Raw genomic sequence first — 20,948 nt, 5'->3', positions numbered from 1 at the left:
TACTAGATATATTTCTGTACAGTACTTAAAATAATTGTAACAAAAATATAAATAAATAAAATAAAATTCAGAATAGGGTTCAGCATTCAACTTTTTGACCCAAGACACTCTTAAAAAGCACAGAATTTGGTTTAAAACTTCTAAATTCCGTGATTTTAACAAGAATAAAAAGATATTTCAATTGTTTACCTCTTAACAAAGCGTAATAATCATTAAAAATTCGAAAAATCGGATTCCCATAGCGGGTGCAAAGAGATCGCAATTCTCAAAGTGAAGGCATCAAAAGTATAAAAACAGCTTGTAAAAGAAATATTTTTGATAAAATTATTTTAAAATTGCATTTTAGAGTCCTATAATAAACATATCATTAATATCTGTGGACACAATTGACCCAAAAAATAAAATAAAATAAACCATCTATTTAGCATTTTAAGTTTTGACTCATAACAGAAAATGGAATTTTGCTTTAAAAACTTGAAATGAGAGTTCTAACAGAAATAAAGAGACTTTTCATTTATTTGAATCCTAATAAAGCGAAGTTAGCTTGAAAAAAGAACAAAATGTGATTCTCATATCAAATGTTAAAAGATTGCATTTTTCAAAATGTAGACGTCTAAAGAAAAAAAAACGGTAATTAAAAGAGTTTATTTAAAGTTAATCATCCTTGTTAGCATCGAAAAATCAAAACCCATATAATTTTCTCCCAAAATAACAATTAAACATCGCACAGCCATAAAAACGCAAATATTGACAAGCTGGCAAAATGATGAGAATATTTTCTAATCAAGTCATTATAAAGGTTCAACGCCAGATGCTAAGTTGTGATAATTTTGAAGTTGGTAACACTATCTGAACCGATCATATTTTTTCCTCACCCTTACTATCCCTTTGCAGTTCTAAGTTCATTTCGCAGATATATATTATTATTGTTTATTAAATCATGAGTGGAGAAAAGTTCTTACCAATGCCTTTTCAGAAAAGTTTACAAAAACACCGCTGCTAATTAGCTGTGATAAAACAAACAACCATTATATTTATTTGGCAGTAGCCATTTTTTATCGCTTGCAGGAGCATTCCAAGAGCGCCGATTTTTTTTTTTTTTTTTTTCAAAATTAGCCGATTTTGTATAAGCTGATCCTTCTAATTTGACTTAAAAAAAGGTTCCAAAAATTATCGGTTTATACACAGAAATATGCGTTATTTTGCTTTCAGATTTGCTCTTTCAATAAACAATTTGACAGATCCGATCTTGTTTATCAGAATTTTGTGAAGGGTCCGTTTTGTTTGATCGGGATTTTGTTTGATCCCGTTTTGTTTGATCGGAATTTTGTGAAAGGTCCGTTTTGGTTGATCGGATTTTTGTGAAGGGTCCGTTAACGGACCCAAATATCCTCTGGCCAGACCCCTGATTACACAGAACCCCTCTACCAAACATAATTAGAAGATTGAAATTTAGAAAAAAGGCCTCCTTTAGGCCAGTCTTGAAGAATACTTCAAGGGAGGGGGATCTATCATAGAGAATAGCAGCAAAATTCATACACAAATGCATAATTAAATTGTTTCCAATTTCTGGGAAGGAGGGACAATCAAAATGCCTCCTGACTGCATAAATGAAAGTCATGACCCCCTTCCATATGTTACCCTGGGATAGTCCTTGGTGAAAGGTGTCAATTTTGAGAACTAGGAGGTGTAGGAAAAGTATTTCAAAATATAACTTCCCTTATTAGGATAACCTTAGTCACTTAAAGGAGAATGCAACTCCCCCCCCCCCCCACACACACACATGGATTGGCAACTGACGTGAAATGAAATTGAATCAAAACTAGGGGATTGGAAACTAGGAATATGGATTTTATTTTAGTATCCAGATTATTATTTTTCAAATAATTTCAAATCTGCAGAAAGCTATACTTAAAAACGGGGGGAGGGGGGAGCTCGATGCTTATTTTTCAATAAGTATAAATTATGCATTTGCTTTGTTAGATTTTATCATGGTTTTTATGTGTGATATTAATATCACAGCCTTTATTTCATTAAAATGAAACAAAGAAAAAAAACTGAATGGAAAATAAATCGAGTTAAAATAGAAATTAATAGATTAAAATGTCGGTGACGTCATTCATAAATGACAGGGGGGTAAAACATACCAGCGAGTTATGCTTAGTTTTGCGAGGAATCAATTGTCCACTTTAATCGCTGCACATTGCTTATTTTTCTCGGTTTTCCTCTTAAAATTCATAACAGCCCCAGAAGACGATTATGTTTTAATTCCTGCAAATAAATAAGCAGTAGTTTTTTTTCTAGTGTCTCAACAAAAAACGAAATCACGCGAAAGGTTCTTTTAAAGGTGCTCTGACGAAGCCGTACGATATGCAAATGCGTAGCAGACGACACAGGTCCGTTGATGCATTAAAAAAAACATTTCTCTCTAAATATATAAGCTTTTAACGGCTTTCTCAGGCATGATATATTAATCTGCAGTATGCATAGTTATCATGTGCCAAAACTTAATTTTTATTTTCACCGTTTTCAATTTTTCCTGGCGGAAATTCAATTTTCAAATTTACACTAAAATCACCTAGGTTCTCATGGAACTAGTCTAAAATGTGGCAGCAGTGCTATAGGGCGCTGCTGCCACATTTTAGACTAGAAAAGTGAAATTTTGTTGCCACAATTCGGAAGGGGAGATTTATCTCCTTAGCTTCTAGTCTCCATGGTCACAACTGATCGTTATGACAGAGTGATTCTTCGATCAGCTGTCACAATGCTTTCTTCATCTCTATGAGCCATCAGATGTTCAACCCAAACACCAGTGTCCATCATGACCATTTACAGACGGTTGGGACAGCGAAATCTACGCTCGCACCGACCGTTACGCCACCTGCCACTGACGCCTACACACTGCCGAGCCAGATTACAGTGGTGCATGGCTCAATCAGGTTGGAATGATGTCGACAGGGGACGCATAGTCTTTAGCAACTAATCCCGCTTCCAACTGTGTCATGACGATCATGGAAGACAAGGTTTGGAGACACCCAGGACAGATGGGGGATCCTGGTTTCACTTTTGTACTCAACACTGGTCCTCAACAAGGCATTATGGTCTGGGGTGTCATTTCCTTTGATAACTGGACCTTTTTGGTTGTAATTAGAGGTACACTTACTGCACAGTGGTACATCGACAACATCCTAAGACCTGTTTTGCGCCGTTCATTTTGCAGTACCCTCGGCTGGTTTTCAGCAGGACAATTCCAGATAACATACGGCACGTGTTGCTATGAGCTGTCTGCAAGCTTGTCAAACTATTCCGTGGCCTGCCAGATCTCTCTCTCAACGAGCATGTCTGGGATATGATCGGATGGCGATTGCATCTGGCAAGAAATGTTGATAACCTCGTCCGACAATTGGAGCAAATTTTGCCGGAAATGTCACAGGACACCCTCCGGGAGCTTTATCGGTATTTGCCACGCCGTGCTTCAGCTTGTATCCAAGCTAGAGGTGGGTCAATACCTTATCGAACTTGTTACTGTAACTCTGACATAAATTATTCAATTGTTCTGAGGATTTAATCACTTACTATTCTGTGCATTGTCTTCCTGTCCACCAATTTTCGTCTCAATAAGATCACTCCTTCTTGGTGCGTCAATTTTTTTGTTATAGAACGTTTATAGGCTCATTTAAAAACATTAAGAGTGTCCTAATATTTTTGGAATATTGTGTCCTGATTTTTTTTCAATGCCACCACAGAGTCTGAAAAGTTCAGCTTTTGTTTTTTTGGTATTTAGAGTTTTAAAATTATGCTTTCAAAGGTTAGAGACTGAATTACAAACATATGTGTATAGCTTTGAATAAAAAAATTATCTTCATATTTTTCAATAGGATTTTTTTATTTTCAGTAATTTCTGTACGGCCTCAAGATTTCCTGGAGTAGAGTCGTACATTTAAATTTTTGATGAGTACTTTTACCAATCTAGTTGTATATAAGACCACTTTTGGTTGAGTGGATCATTTATCTTTCCAAAAATATCAAACTTGCTTGCTATCTTTGTTTTGAACATCAACTATCAAGAGACTTTTCTCAATGGCTCTTTGGTTTTTCCAACAGGAACTGGACGCATATCTAGCCGTTCTGTCGGAGGGCGATGCAAGCTTTGTTTCTAAAGCGGATGACCGTGGTGGGGGCATGTTTGTCGTCAACATTCTAAAGGTGTTGCAGAGGCTGGTGGAGGCAATGGTATCATCTGTCATTCAGGACAGATTTGGGTCAAAGTGTGCCAGAATTTTCAGGTGAGCACCCCACATACTATTAATTTCAGTCTCTAAATTATATTGTAAAGGTTATAGTGATTGTTACATACCCATAAAGACATTAACATTACTAATATCTAAGTGTATGTACAAATATATACTTCACAGATTTTTCAATCTCTGTAAGTTTGATTTTATAGGTTACTGGTGTATTTGCACATGCTTAAGTGGTTAATTGCCCCTTTCTTTCTTTTTTCCTTAAATAATTTTTCCTCCTTTGCAGCAAAGGATTTTGAGGATTTTAAACCAGTTTTGTCATAGTCATGTAACCGATTATGTGTGTTTTTTTTCAGTCAGTATAATGTCTTCCTCTTTTTTTTTTTTTTTTTTGAAATGACTACGCTGCTGAAGCATCTGCTGAGATCTTTTTTTTTTTTTTTAAATATATATTTTGAGCACACCATTACGTTTTTGCTACCAGTCAAACAACTAACACTTACAATGAAAAATCTTTTCATAGCCTCTAGCTTATTTTTTCATAGATGAAAATTTTCTGTTATTTTTGTGATCATTTTGAACTCATGCAGTTAAAAACAACTTCCACTTCAACACAAGTGATTTTTACTAGTGCTACCTATCTAAAAAGATAAAGCTTCTGAAGAAAAAAGGGGCAAGGAGCAATTTTGTGTTAATAGGGTGACCCCTAACCTCATACTTATTAAGAAATGCAGAGGAACTTGAAAAAGAAAACATTGGTTTAGCAGGTTTACAAATCCCTTTCAAACCAACACCTAGTCACATGTCAATATACCTTTGAGTACTTTATCTTAATATATAAAAATCTTCTGTGCGAACGTTTGTCACCATAAGGCTTTTTAACGGCTGGACCGATTTTGATGAAATTTTTTGTGTGTAATTAAATTGTGGCAAGCATGGTTTTGAAGCGCGATGGATCGAATCGGAAACTTTTTTGTTAATTAATTAATTAATTGAAACATTGGATGGTTATATCTCCCAAATGATTAATATTCATTTTAACCTATTGTCGAGCGAGAATTGAAATAAATATTTAATCCGTTGCCAAAGGACAGTACAAAAGCCAGCTCTGCTTTTTGCAATGAAATTTCCTACTGTGATAATGTCAATTGATAATGGATAAAACGTAGAGAGAGAGTGAAGCCTACATTTCGTAAAAGTAACGATTTTAGATCCCGAGATATATTTTAAAGTAAAGTACTGAAAGGTTCACGCAAGGCAAAAAGTGTGTTCTGTCGTCGTAGTTGAACCATGTGACCGGATCAGTGCTTCAGGTTTTCCTAACCAAATGATCAGAAAGTACCGTACCTAGCAACATTTGTTTTTGGGCTCAAATTCATCTGAGTTTTTACACCGATGTCAAAAATACTTTAAGGATTATCAAACTAATCAGTACATTATTAAAGGAAAAGATGATGGAATTTCGAGACGAACCAAACGATAATTGGGAATCTGGTGCAGTCGTTTCATTTTTGGCGTTAATAACTTTATTTTGGTAACCCTGCTGATTTATAGTATCCCTGTGTAAATAGATGTTTCCGTTCTCTTTGTTAAGCTTTGCAACGAAAAATTCCTCTCGTACAGGCGCTGGAGCCAAAAGTTGACGCCAATGAAAAAAGATCGCCAGATTCCCAATTATAGAAATATCCTATATAGATAAGATCTTTATCTTTGGTAAAAGAACAAATTAGGCAATATATGAAGTTTTAAAAGTTTTCGTTCAAAAGATCAGACTGCTAATCTGTAAGAGTTGGCTTCCCTTACTGATCGGCTGGATTACAGTAACGTGGTGGCTTGGTGACTTTGGCTACAAACAATAGAGTTGCATAATCATTTCTTTACATTTTAAAGCTACTGTTAATGTAATTTATTGTATCTTTTGTTTATTTGGCGAACTATTTCAAATTGCAAAGAATTGCTTTTCATTTTTAAAGGGTTTTTAGTCATTTTAATTGAAGAATGTGTTTATTTTACAACAGGAGGGTTGAGGGGATGAGTGGTTTTCGCTTATTCAGAGAACTGTTTTTACCTTTATAAATCTTTTAAACGATATCCTTTCGTTTTTTTATTATTTTTCATGTGGGGGATGTTGCAGCTGGATTTCCCGTTTGCTCTAGATGGGTAGTTAGTTTTTTACACTTAATATTTGAGGACGCTTTTCATTGTTTGAGTATGTCTGAAGGAACAAACCATCAAGTATGGGGGGAAAATAGTTAATAAAACGACTGCTCAGTGGGCATTAGATAAATCAAGTTGTAATAAATATACGCATTCTGATACGAAGCAGCTTAAATCATTTTCTTTTTACTTATTTTTTTTTTTCAAAAAAACGGTTTAAACACTTGATAGTTTATTGAAATTTTTTAACTTTTCAATTTACAAAGTTTGAACAGAACAACGTCTGTCGGGTCCTCTAGTAAGCATATAAATAGTGGGGGGTGCGTAACCCAAAACAGCAGTCATATTCCAGAAAGAAAGGAAAAGAACTGCATTCTTGCAGGGGGGGGGGGGGGTCAAATTTTTTGACGCTTTGAATGTAGCAGAACCTTGAGCTTTTGAGACCCAGATTTTCAAAACTTTTCTGTGCAAACAAAAATCCTTTTTAACTTTATTCTCTAATATTTAATAAATGTTAAGTAAACAAAAATCTTTTATGCATAGAATAAAAAATCATTTTTTAAGAATTTCAACTGGTTTCTTTCAGGTAACTAATCAAAATCATGGCAACTGTGATTTTTAACTGATTCAATGTTTCTCAATTTTATTTCTTTCTCCAGGATCCTATTGGCCAAGAAAGCCTTGGAGCCAAAACAGATTGAAGAGCTTGCCATGTTGCACCCCAAGGACTCAAAGGAATACATCTACCGAATGTTTGAGGAGAATTTTATCCTCTCCCACGTAAGTGCTCTGTGATTAGCTATGTGACAGTGGTGGCCTGATCGGTAAAGCATCAGACTTGTTTTGCCTTCGGAGATCATCCATGTTTGTTAATGGGCACTGGAGCACATTAAATATATTGTTGTCACAAAATCCTCCAAGTGAAATCAATACCTCTGGAGTAGCTGGGCCAGGGATTGCTCAACTGCTAGTTTGGATGAAAAAACAGCTGTCTTCAGGGCCCCATCCAACTGGTTAAATCACAAATATTGGTAGGTTTGGGGAACCCTGGAGAATGGTGCCAACAAGTTGATTAGCTACGCAAATCAAAATCTCTGAGAGAGTCAGTGTAACAAAGAATGCAGTCAGTTGGGGTAAAAGAAAGCATGGAATAAGTAAAAACAAGCTCTATTAGCATGCTTGTGGCAATTTTTGAAACTAAACTGTTAGTAAGTGAAGATTAAGTTGCCATATGGAAAAGATTCTGAGTGTCCTACATGTTTCTAAACAATTGTCTAGACATCATCATTGTTTGAAGAGATGACACTGTGAAAAAAATTGTTTTTCTAAGTTTAGTGATATTTTATTTTCCTCAAAATAACTGATTTCAACCAGTTTTACATGTGATGTAGAAAGATACTAAAAACATTTGGGTATGGATTTCACATTCTCAGCTTTTTTTAATGTGAAATTTATATGTTTCCATTTATATGTTCCCAGTCTTCCTATTTGTTTGGAAGATTGAATTTTGATGTAAATTACACTTTTTTGTGTGTGTTTTCAGCGAATATTTATTTATTTATTTTGTATGACTTTTCTTTTTAAATGATCTCTGGTTACATTTGAATGATTCAGCAGGTTGCAAGTGACTTATGTGCCACAGATGAAGTATTGTTGGTAAAGAATTCCTGAAGCTTCTAAGCTCATTGTGTGTAGTGCAATTATTAACCTACATCAATTTCTCAGATATGGGATGTTTTCATTTCCACCATAGTCTCTGAGATCTCATGATTTTATTTGCTAACAAACTTAACATTATGCTCAGATTTTCTTCATCTACTCATTGTTTTTTTATTTTAAGAATCTGGTTTGACGGTGAAATAGAGAAGCATGAGCACGAAAAGCTAATCTGATAAGAATAACATTTTGTCTGTAGTATGCAATGTTATGAGGTTGATTTTAAAGCTCAACATTTAAATTCATCCTACTAATGACTTTCAGTGGGTGATGCGGAGAGATCATATAAATTGCTTTAATAAATCAGTTTTAATTAAATACTGTTTGGAAGATCTTTGAAAAATATATCATTTCATTTAAATTCAATATATATATATATATATATATATATATATATATATATATATATATATATATATATATATATATATATATATATATATATATATTATTTTGCTGATTAAATTAAATAAACATTAAGTTAACCTTTAAAGAAAATGTAAGCTGAATTAACAAATTGCAGTAACATTTATTAGTAGAAAAATAATCAAACAAATATTTGCAACTTTGACAAACATTCTACACTCGAAAAATATAAACATATTTCATTACTAAAATAGGGAGGAATTCAATTCTTCTGAATTCCATATATTTTATGTTATATTTGTTAGAATTCTTATTTTACCAAGAAAAAACCAATTAAAATATTTTTAATTATCTTTTTATTATTGTTTTTTCAAAGCATATAATTTTCTTTTGTTGTTTTTATTCAGAGATTTGTCCAAATATAACCTGCAGTTCCAGACGCACATAGTAGTTATTTGAATTGTTATTTTTAATGACACTGGTTGTACTGCATGTTTTGTTGTCTCCTGACAAGTGCAATATAGTGAGGGCCTACTATATGAAATTTAAGTTATTTTCAAAACAAGCATATGATTTTCTCATTTAAATGTATGCATTTTAAATGTGATACTATTACTTTAATAAGGCATTTTAAAAGATCGAGTGACCTTTCCATTCTTTAGTTTTTTTATGCTGATTTCTTTTTTTTTTTATTTCAGGATGTACCTAAGGGTTCAGATTTTTCCCATGGACATACTTTCTATTTGTTACGTATTGACATGATTCAGGTAATTGTTTTATTTTTATTAATCATGAATTAATAGGTCATTTATTGTTAAATGAAAGGAAGAGGAAAAAAATGTTAAAATTTTTAGTGATCACCTTTCACTGGCCTGTTATTGTTGAACTTGAATCAATCAGTTGGGAAGTTCCCTCATAAGCCATACATCCCCCAGTGCCCCAATAACCGGAGGTGTTTGGTGCAATATTTGGTGCACATTGGATATATAAGTCATCTGAAAACAGTTGTTTTAAACTTATTTTTGTTTGGGATGTTAAATAAATTGTTTTGATACTCATAAAGTTGACGATTTTCTTGCACAGTAGTTATAATTTGTTATTTGATTGCGCTGTTGAAATCTGTAAATTTCAATAGAGCATGTAGTGGCATCATATTGAAATTGATTTACTACATGAATGTCAGTATTTTCAACTTAAAATTCTCATTTGTAATTAGCACCTTAAATTTAAATCACTATAATATATATATCCGATTTTGATCAAATTTTTTGTATGTAATTAAGTTGTGGCAAGCATGGTTTCGAAGAGCGATGGATCGAATCGGAAACGTTTTTGTTAATTGATTAATTAATTTAAACATTGGATGGTTATATCTCCCAAATGATTTATGTTTATTTTAACCTATTGTTGCGCGAGAACTGAAATAAATATTTAACCCGTTGCCAAAGGGCAATAAGAAAGTCAGCTCTGCTTTTTACAATGAAATATCCTACTGTGATATGTCAATTGATATAATAGAGAAAACGTAGAGAGCGAGTGAAGCCTTCATTTCTTGAAAGCAACGATTTTAGGTCCCATATTTTAATGTAAAGTACTGCAAGTTTCACGCAAAATGTGTATTCTATCGTCATAGTTGAACCATGTGACTGGATCGGTGCTTTAGGTTTTCCTAACCAAAGCAACATTTGTTTCTTGGCTGAAATCCATCTGAGTTTTGGCACCAATGTCCAGAATACTTCAAGGATTTCCAACTAATCAGTACATAATTAAAGGAAAAAATGATGGATTTTAAAGAAGAAACAAATTTTATTTTCGTCCAGATAAATTACAACAGGGTAGTTCTGTACACAAAAGATTAGTGCAGTGGAAGATCTTTATCTTTGGTGGAAAGAACAAATTAGGCAATATATGAAGTTTAAAAAGTTTCCATTCAAAAGATCGGAGCGCTAATCGGTCGGAGTTGGCTTCGCTCACTGATTGGCTGGATTACAGTAACGTGGTGGCTTGGCGACTTTTGCTATAAACAATAGAGTTACGCGATCATGTGTTTACATTTTAAAGATACTGTTGATGTAATTTATTGTATTTTTTGTTTATTTGGCGAAATATTTCAAAGTGCAAAGAATTGTTTTTTGTTTTTAAAGAGTTTTTAGTCATTTTAGTTGAAGAATGTGTTTATTTTACATCGGGAGGGGGGAGGGATGAGTGATTTTCTCTTATTCAGAGAACTGTTTTTACCTTTTTCATTTTTCTTAACGATATCCTTTCGATTGTTTTATTCTTTTTCATATGGGGGATGTTACAGCGGGATTTCCCGTTTGTTCTAAATGGTTGGTTAGTTTTTTACACTTAATATCTGAGGACGCTTTTATCCTTTGAGTATGGCTGAAGGAGCAAACCATCATGTACGAGAGAAAAAAGAGTTAATAAAACAACTGCTCAGTAGGCATTAGATAAATCAAGTTGTAATAAATGTACGCATTCTGACACCAAGCAGCTTAAAACATTTTCTTTTTACTTATTTTTTTCAACAACATTGTTCAAACACTTGGGAAGTGTTTTCAAATTTTTTAACTTTTCAATTTGCAAAGTTTGAACAGAACAACGTCTGTTGGGTCATCTAGTATATATATATATATATATATACCCTGTGGCAGAAAGCTACTGACACGGCGACATTGTCGCAGAATGAGAGTTTGTGCAGAACGTTTTTGCACTAGGGGGGAAAAAGGGAAAGGGAAAAAAAAGTCAGCAATAAAACCATTCTGCAGAACAGTTCCCAAGGATAGCTGTTTCGCAGTAAAAAATGTAACTCAACTACAAATTAAGGGAAAGGCCTGATTTTATGCGAAAAATTAAATGATTACGGCATTATTTTACAAAAAAAAAAAACCTTGGCGAGTGCCAAATCGAACGATCATTGATGACCATGTTAGTCTGCAACATCGGAAATCGGGTGATACAGCATGGATAAAACCGGTTCTAACCACAACTTCTCCCTACATAGAGTGATTTTGAAGCAACCTTGTGTTGATCAAAGAACAGTGGTTTTGCATTGGTTTTGCAACACACATGTTTGTGTCTAAGACGTGTACTTACTTATTTTCGAGCTTTTTTTCACCTCTGTTGAAAAATTAATTTAAGCCCTTAAAAAATGGCTTATTTGCTGTATCGCAGGTTGCAGCAACAGATGGAATACTTGATAAATTGTGTAGTATTTTGGGTTGACTGATTGTTATTCAGATAGAGGTGATTATATGAATGAAAATCTATTCTCTTTGGAAGAGCTATAGATTTTCTCCTAAATGTATAATCTAATTAAATTCTTTTTTCTTCGTATGGGAAGGGAACTTGTGTTTTGCTCCCTCCAGTTGTAATGAGTACTTGATTTAAATTTTTTTTTTTCACGTGATAGAGAGGGCAGGGATGGATTTCTTTTTTTTGCTTAAAATGCATAATGAGTATTTTAATAAAATCCTATTTTCTTCAGGGGGTTAAATTTTTGATTCGTTCTAACTAAAATGTGTATTTTAATTAAATGATACTTTTGAGGGAGGTGGATACTTTGTTATATAATGTTGTGTATTGCATATATTTATTAAGTTTTTTTTATGGAGGGTGACCTTTATTTATTCCCCCCCCCCAAATGACCTGCATGTTTTTGTTTTTTTTCTCTTCATTTTCAAACTGTAATGCAGACTTTAATTAAAATTCATTTTCCTTTTGGTAGGAAGTTGATACTTTGTTATAATTATGTAATGCATATTTTACTTTATTTTTTTTATATGAGAGGAGGAAGGATGATACTTATTTATTTTTTTAAATCACATGCAAGCCCGGCTCCAGGGGTAGGCGACCTAGGCTGACACCTAAGGCGGCAGATTTTAGGGGCGGCAAATTTTAAAGTCGAAACTTTTTTTTTGAGCGTGAATATCTGTTTCAGTGCTATAAGATTCACTGCTTCAATGCTAATAAAAAATTATAGTAATTTAGAGTGTGTGTCAGTGCTTGGGTATACAAAACTCAGTTTTGAATTTAACTAGAAACTCACTTTTGTTTTAAGCGCTTTACTATTATTTTTATTTTATTAATATATTTTATTTATATTATTATAAAAATTCAGGGGGCGGGCGGCACTTGCCAATTTTGCCTTAGGTGGCAGAACTACTAGAACTGGCCCTGATCACATGCATGTTTTAGTTTTTTTTTCCTTCAGTTCCCCCTTCCCCTAGAACTGTAATGCATATTTTAATTAAAAAACATTTTTTTCTCTGGATCTTATTTCTTGGAATATTAAATGAATGTTGCATCTGTATTTTTCTGGTATTAAGAACTATAGATAAGTGATAAGATTAAGATTGAAAACTTTTATATGAGAGATGGCAACTCTGTTTAAGCAATCAGCCGGCTCCCCTTTAACACATTTCTACTATAGCATTTAGAAAGAAATAATTTACATTATAAATATATGTGTGTTTGTGTTAGGTAGTTTAGTAAATTTTTCAGTACCTAAATGCTAATATAGTCCAGACCCAACAGGCGTGCAACCAGTGAGTTGGAGGTTAAGCACCCCAAGCCGTTGGTTAAAATCATATCTTTCCAAAACCAATCTTTGAATTTTAAAGAATAGAACTGTTAGACGGCCATCCTAAGAACACACAGAATGGTGTACGTATATTGGAAAAGCACTGAACATTTTTATATTAATTATTTGATTATTGAACATGTGATTCAAACTCGATGTGTACCATAAAATACAGGAACTTAGTCTAATATATTAGCATTAAAAAAAAACTTTTTTTTGAAAAAAATAATGGTAAAAAAATAAATGAATAAATTGTAATGCAGCAAAAGCTTAGTTTATGCCACTTCTTATATTTTGGTACCTAAGCCGATCACCCCACTGGTTAATTTTTTTTCGGACGACCCTGGTGGTCATAACCTTTATAACTCTTAAAATAAGTCATTTTTGTGTAAATTTCTTCACTACTTCTTGAGGTAAAAGTCTGGTATAGTGAAAAAAATGGTTGTGCCAACCACTTGGGAAGATTCACACTAAAAATTAATCAGCACCTCTTCTCTTTGCTGAACATTAGTATACTGAATTCCCTTTCATTTCTTTCTGAGTTAAAACTCTCACAAAAAAAAAGTGTTTACCCACCTACAGACTGATACACTTTCCCAAATGTTGTCAAAGTGAATTCTCCACCTCTTAAAGCTTGTAAATATGAAAATTGAAAGTTGTCACAAAATGTTTTCCTCTATATATTTTGGCTGTAGAAAAAAGTTATAACATTTTAATGGTATCTCATGTGTGCAGTCATCAAAAATACTTCTTAGGTTAGTACATTAAATTTTTGAGGCATTAAATTTCATAAAATATCCAAAAATTACAGTTGTAAAAGAAGAGATGTATGCCTATTTAAAATGAAACGAAGTTGTCCCCAGAAAATCAACCTTTGGCTGAAAAGGTTCATTTTATTGCTGTGCTTTGGCCAGAAATGAACCCTCTTTTCTTGTTTTTCTGTTTTCACTGCTTTAATGGTGATCAGTATGTTTATTTGTGTTTGGTGACAGGTGTGCCGAATGCTCCTGGAGAGGTGTTACCAGGCATTGTACAATCTTCTCACGTGTAGTGAGTTGCAGCAGCAAGAGAACAGGAGGCTTCTGGAAAAGAAAGAGCGCATAGATGCCATCGTTGCCTCCCTCAAACAGTCTGGGGCTGAGGAGGAGCAGATACGGGAGGTGGGTCCTCTCTATTTGTTCACTTCATCATTATTGCCATGTTTCTAATCTTGTTTACTATGCTTATAATGTCATTTTTCGAAGCAATTCAACCCTACTCTTCTATCACAAATATTGGCAGTCAAAGCTCAAGATGAGCAGCAATACGTAAAAGTAATAGGTAACACAGGAGTGTACATTTTAATCATGTAAAAAAAAATCTATACATCATAAGGCAGGCATGTATAAATGTGTGTGGGTTGTGAAAAATTCAAACAATTAAAAGCTTGAAACAGATTACATTTCCAGTATGCTTTGCAAACTGCAAGTTAGTCCTTGCCATACTGTTACTATGGTGATAATTCACCATTATAGCCACTTCTTTCACTGATGATAAACATTCGATTTTTCCTGAACCACTTGATAAACTTGCTAAATAAGATTGTCTGTAGAGAAAGACTTGCATCCTTGACTTCTTTCAACATTCACATTAGCTCGACCATCTTCAAACTGTGGACACCATTCATGGACAATACCACAAAGCTGTTTCTATGCGCTTGACTCATTATTTTAAGAAATTCCCGCTGCATCACTTTTCTGTGCCTGCAGGAAATGAATAGTGTTTTGCAATTCACACCAGGCAAGAACATCAATATCATATCATACTCCAGCCTTCAGGGCCCCCCATACTTGCTACTATTTGTGGTTTTACCAGAAAGATGGGCCCTGAAGACAGCTCTGTTTTTATTATTCAGGCTAGAAGCCCAGTAATCCCTGCTCCAATACCCCCAGAGGTATTGATTCACTTGGGGGACTTTGTGACCAAGACATATTTTATGTGCCCCTATCACCATTAATAAATACGGATGATCTTCTATCAGCTGGCATCGGACATGGGGCCCTTAGGTTATGAATCCAAAACCTTAACGATCAGGCCACCACGGCCCAGGAAAAACAGTAAATGTTTATATGACTGCAGCTCAGTAGCATACATAGGGGGTCTGGCACCTCTGGCGAACCCCCCCCCCCCCCAACCCCGGCGTTGTCCCAATGGAAAGTTACCAGAGGTCACTGTGGTCACTGTGACCTCCCAAAAAAAATTTGGGTGGAAATTTGACTAATTGATTTGACATTTGTGTACCTCAGAGTCAGAAGGACGTAAGTCCAAAACTTACAATTTTCTGTTTGTTAGTGCATTGTATGTAGAAACCTATCCCACATCGAGCCATGTAAACATAATTCTTTTTAAAAAATCCTTTTAAATTTTTTACCAGGTTTAAAAGAGCGTGCTTCCCATTCTTTGCATGCGCCAGAAAAAAGTTTTTCCTCTCTACTGTAAAATTATAATAATGTGAGTTATGTTCTTCTGGCGTTGAGGTACAGAAATTAGGAGACAATATTGTAACCCTAATATTCTTATTTTCTATTTTTAAATTGTTTTCAATGATGCCCAATTTTCCTTCGCAGTAGATGTTATGCATGTATATGTGTGCATACTCAAATTTTATCATTCGGTAAAATTAGGATTTCTTTCTGCATATTCAGAATTCTCCCCTTCCCAAAAAAGAAAACCAATAATATTTGTAATTCGTTTAGACATATTAATAATGTACGTTCTTGAACCAAATGAGAATTTTTTTAAACAGTTTCAACTTTTAATAAAATTTGTTTTAAAACATTAGGAAACTGTACAATAAGCATAATTTATGTGCTTACTAAAAGAAAGAAAGAAACCTTAATTTTTAAATAAAAATCAAAGCATTTTAAAAATTATTTTATAATTTTTAAAATGCAAAAAAATATTTATAAAATAATTTTTAAATTATTTTATATTTTATAAAGCAAAGGAAATGCGAAAAACATTGCTAATCTGAAATTAACTAAAAAACACGACTGTTTACATACCGGCAAATCGCTGATTAAGACCTCCCAATATTTCATTCAAATAAGACTTTTTGTTATTTATTATAATGAGAATTAATACTTAGAGAGAGAGAGCCTAAGAAAAACTAGACACTTCAAACTATGCCCGATAAAATGTCACCCCTCCCCGAAAAAATGGAATCTTTCAGCATACAGCGCTCTCCAGCTGCCTGCTGTGCAAATTGTGTGTATAAGTCTTGAGCTAATCACTCAATGAATTTCACACCACGGGTAACCCCCCCCCCTCTTTTCTTTTTTTTTGGGGGGGGGGAGAATTAAGGATTGTTTTATTTTCCCCTCTAGCTCTTTTTTTGCGAGACTTTTTTATGTTTTTATTTTTATTTATAAAAGCATTTTTCTACTCATATATATAATCAATTTTTTGAGAAATTTATTTATTTTTTTAAATCAGTCAAAATGCTGCTCCCCTAGCTGCTGCACCATTAGAGCTGATCCTGCCAACCCCTTGTTACGCTACTGATGCAACTCAGTAGGAACTTGTCTTGAACTCTGTAGTAACAGAGAGTGTAGAAGGGCAGAAATGCAGTCTCCCCATCTACCATGTTCATCAGTTTCATATCTGCCCTTCACACTATGCAACTGGAGGCAGAGCCGGCCTTAGCACATGCGGGGCCCGATTGCAGAATTCTGGCGGGGCCCTTTATAGAATTATTACAAATTTGAGAAATAGCGTCGATTTTTCCACGGCGGGTAATTATTCGAAATCACTGAAATTATCCGTCTTCCATCAAGTTGCTACATCACTTTTTATTTTGATTTATTCATTTATTTATTAAGAAATGAATGAATGCCCACAAAAATATGTTAGTTTTATAAGAACGTAAGATAAGTAGCCGTGAAATTCTTTATGCACTATCTTAGGTGGCTGGTGCACGAAAAAAGTGGTGGGTCAAAAGAAGTGTGGGGATTAGGAAACGGTGCCCCTGGTGCTGATTCTTTTTTTTTTTTTTTTTTGTAAAATTGGACTTTATTACGGGATTTCAACATGATTAAATAATCTCCAAAACATGTGGAATATGGCCTCCAAAATAGGGCCGAATGGTCACCGTAGACTTCCCACTTTAAAATCAAGTTCAATTATCGTGAGATACACGAAAAGGTCCATTTAGTTGGAATTTTCAGTTTTTATTTGAGGGAAATAAAACAATCCACCCAGTAAAAAATCATTTCCCTATAGATCATTAATTTTAACTCTGAAAAGTAAGGGGGCGGTTTCTCCCCCCTCCCCTCCCTCACATACAAGCCGCCTATGTGAGCAATTTATTGCTTTGACAGAAAAGTAAAATTCACCGAAATTTTCTAGTTCTAAAAAAGAAAATTTGGACTGTCTTTGTTGATGTCGAAAGTAGAACGGAGTTGCAGGGAATGGGAGACCTCCTCTTGGAAATTCTTCAAAATTGAAGTCTTTTTTTCTGAGCAGTTTTCATACAGAAATGAGGAGGGAGTTAGAAGTAAGATAAACCGACTACGGTCCCCGGAAGAGTCTTCAAAGCTGGCCTCTGAAACCGCAAATGAGGGCATTTTTTTTTGTGAAATTAAGGGAGGGGGGGCGGAGGTTTCTACTTACGGTAATTATTTTTTCAAATTTAGGATAAGTTGAGGCTAATTTTGATAACGACAAGAAATTGGGCGTTTCTCTCAGAAATTTTTTCCGAAATTGTAGTTCCAATTGGGTAATGTTTGATGAAGATGAAGAAAGGGAATTTGCTGATCGCCTGCAGAAAACTTTCAAAATTCAAGGATTTAAGGCGCTATTTTAAACTATCATTGGTGACGTCAGAAGATTCGGCGACTCTTCAAAAAATTTTCTATATTGATGTGTTAAAAACGCAGTTTAAAGCCCTGTTTGATAACGATAGAGGACAAGGGAGGAGACTCTGCCCGGAATCTTTTTCGAAAATGAAATCAATTTTAGGCTATTCATGGAAAGGGAAGAATTCAAGGGTTTTCTCGTGGTAATATTTAGTAAATGCTAAATTTTAAGCTATTGTGCTGAGGCTCAGAAAAAGGGTCATTAGAAAGAGGTGTTCAGAGACCTTCCGCTGGAAATGTTTTGAAATTTAAATCGTAAAAACACTATTTTAGACTACTTTTGGAGATGTTAGGGAAGAAGGGGAGGGCGTTGTGAAATTTATGAATCTTCCTTGATTGGAAATGTTTTGAAACTGAAAACTTCATGATGTAATTAGTCTTTGGTGGTAAAGTTGAGGTAAGGGTAGGTGTTCGGGTAGCCTCTTCATGAAATTTTTTGAAATTGAAGTCTTAAAAAAGCATTTTAAGTTACCTTCGTTTACATTAGGAGAAATGTCAGGGTTTGATAGCTGGCCCTAGAAATTTGTAGACATTGAAGATTTCAAAACCAAATTTCAGACTAAATGTATAACGTTAGGAGAGGAATGAAAGCAATAGGCAATTCGTTCTTTTTAGAATGGTTATACAAATGTTTTACGCGTATTAAGCAAGCACTATTTGAAGTTTATTATTTATTCAATTATTTATTTATTTTATTATTAATTTTTTTTTAGAAACGTACCTACTTTAGTTTTAATTGTATATTAGAAAAATTGTCATTGCTGCTGAGTTTTAGCATTTTTTTTTTCAACAAAAATGAAGAAATAAAAAAATAATAATAAAAGTTAATATATTAAGTGAAATAAATGAAAATGGGAATTCCTGAACTAAAACCTTTGAGAATTCCTAAACTTTCGGGGCTTTGGGTAAATTCCTGCATTGCCCATGAGATAGTACGGTCCTGGGATAGGGCCCCTTGACCTGTATGTTAATGCTCACCGTATTAATTGCCGATAATCATTAAAAATTTGTCCATTGGTTCCACACTACCTAGTCCCTTTCTCTAGATCGGAATTAATGGGGTACAGTGGGTATACGGCCTTGGATATAGACAAGAAACTCTCCCTAAATCCATTAGTCGAACTGAAAATAGCTCCATACTACCAAATTAAGTATCAGTTAAGCGTATTATAATAAATATCAGTAAAGTTCATTTGAACTTTTTCTTTTCTTTTCTTTTTTTCTTATTTATTTTCAGGAGAAAGGGAAAAAAAGACTTTTTAGAGCGGGGCCCCTGCTGGCGCGGGGCCCAATTGGGTCTTTTTGCTCTAATCGGCTTAAGGCCGGCTCTGACTGGAGGTTGGGGGAAGAAAAACAAGCAGTTGTCTGTTTTTAAAGAAATCTTCCTCTTGCTAGAGAATAAATCAGTTATTCTTATTTCCTGTTGTTTGCAAGTATGTAATACTGCTAGAGAATAAATCATGACTTGTCCTGTAATATGTGTTATTAGGTACAGAACATCCTTACTCCACCTGAAGAGGCTGTCATCACCAAAGTAACAGAAGTGACCCAAAAGATTGACTCTAGCCAGATTCAAATCTCAGAAATGCTTCTCACCCTTTCCATTTGGCTGGACTACTGCAGCCTTAAATGAAACAGACTGTTCTCGGTTCTGCCATTATGTTCCTCTTACACTGTAAATATTGATTCTGAAATAAACAAAATTATAAATACAAGTTGTGCTTATTTTAAGACACTACAGCCTGTTACAGACTTTGGTAGTTCCTACTAATATAAGTACAGTAGGAGCTTGTATATCCGTCCCAATTTATCCAGATCTGCGGTTTATCTGTATCAAATATGTAGAGTTAAGTTTTATATTCGCATTAATAATAATTTGAAATTATAAAAGCTTTAAGTATGCCAAATATTCGCTTTTTGTTTTTGATCAAGTGTGACTTCTGCATATTTTGTGCAATACATTATACAGTAAAACCTGTGAAGTTGACCACCCTCGTAAGTTGACTACCTGTCTAAGTTGACCACTTTTTTCAGGCACGGAATTAGCCCTAATCATATAAATCAACCTTTGTAAGTTGACCACCTGTTTAAGTTGACCACTAAAGTAGTGCACGGCAAGTGGTCAACTTACACAGGTTTCACTGTAGTAATATAACTTGCATCATGGCGTACTTGGAGCATCAGTTCAGCACTACTGCAGCTGTATTGTAAATGATTTTTAGCATTGGCGCAAAACAAGCCTATGTAATTTTGTTGCAATGCATTGTTTTTTGTTGTATTAAAAGGTACATCTGCTTATTTAAAAATTTGTTTCACTTATTACCCTTATTCAGAGGTGGCGATTGGGGCTTGTAAGTGAAGGGGGAGGCAAAAAAAAAAAAGACAACTGAAAGTCATAGGACTTCTATCAGCAGCAAAAGAATAAAAACAGAAAAAAAGTACAAAGTTTTGTTGTTTCGGCTGGTTTTGAGACCAGATAAGTGAGAATTGATGCAAATTCAACAACTTAACTCATGTTTTTCTTAAGATTTTGATGAATCATATTATATATATAATAACTTGCCCCAAAGAAACACCTAGACATGAATTGGACTGACATTATTTACCCCAAACACTTGGTAATAATTTCACTAAATAAGTATGGCTTGTTCAAGTGAAATTTACTAATATCTAAACAATGAATGCATAAACTAAAAGTAACTGCTTTTGCTAAATAATGTTTCATAAGCAGATATACAAAGTAAAACATGACTACGTTTTGAAAATTTTGACATTTCTACCTTTTTTATAATTTTTAGTTTTGGTTCCTAAATTGTAAAATAAAATAAATTGATTAACCATAAAAGTAGACGGGGGAGTTGCCCCCCCCCCCCCCACTGCCCATATTATTCAGATCATCCGGATTGCCTTTGGTCCCAGTTAGTCTGGATAAACAAGGTTGTACTGTACCTGGTCCTTATGTCCAGTTTAGTTTTTTTTTTACAT

General features: G+C 34.2%; 1 protein-coding gene across 1 annotated transcript in view; it reads left to right on the top strand.

Annotated features, from left to right (window-relative positions):
- Nucleotides 1–19,656, top strand: part of LOC129230223 (DNA-directed RNA polymerase III subunit RPC3-like) — a 67,597-nt gene extending 47,941 nt beyond the window's left edge. The window contains exons 6-10 of the mRNA XM_054864625.1: nucleotides 4,105–4,286; nucleotides 7,061–7,181; nucleotides 9,182–9,250; nucleotides 14,061–14,228; nucleotides 19,453–19,656. Coding sequence (XP_054720600.1) covers nucleotides 4,105–4,286; nucleotides 7,061–7,181; nucleotides 9,182–9,250; nucleotides 14,061–14,228; nucleotides 19,453–19,596 — 684 coding nt within the window. The 3' untranslated portion in view covers nucleotides 19,597–19,656. The remainder of the gene's footprint in view (nucleotides 1–4,104; nucleotides 4,287–7,060; nucleotides 7,182–9,181; nucleotides 9,251–14,060; nucleotides 14,229–19,452) is intronic.
- Nucleotides 19,657–20,948: the final 1,292 nt, after the last annotated feature.

Source organism: Uloborus diversus, chromosome 9 (assembly GCF_026930045.1).
Source record: "Uloborus diversus isolate 005 chromosome 9, Udiv.v.3.1, whole genome shotgun sequence".
Lineage (NCBI taxonomy): Eukaryota > Metazoa > Arthropoda > Arachnida > Araneae > Uloboridae > Uloborus > Uloborus diversus.
Note: the sequence above shows the minus strand (reverse complement) of the source record. Positions and strands in the feature narration are given on the sequence as shown.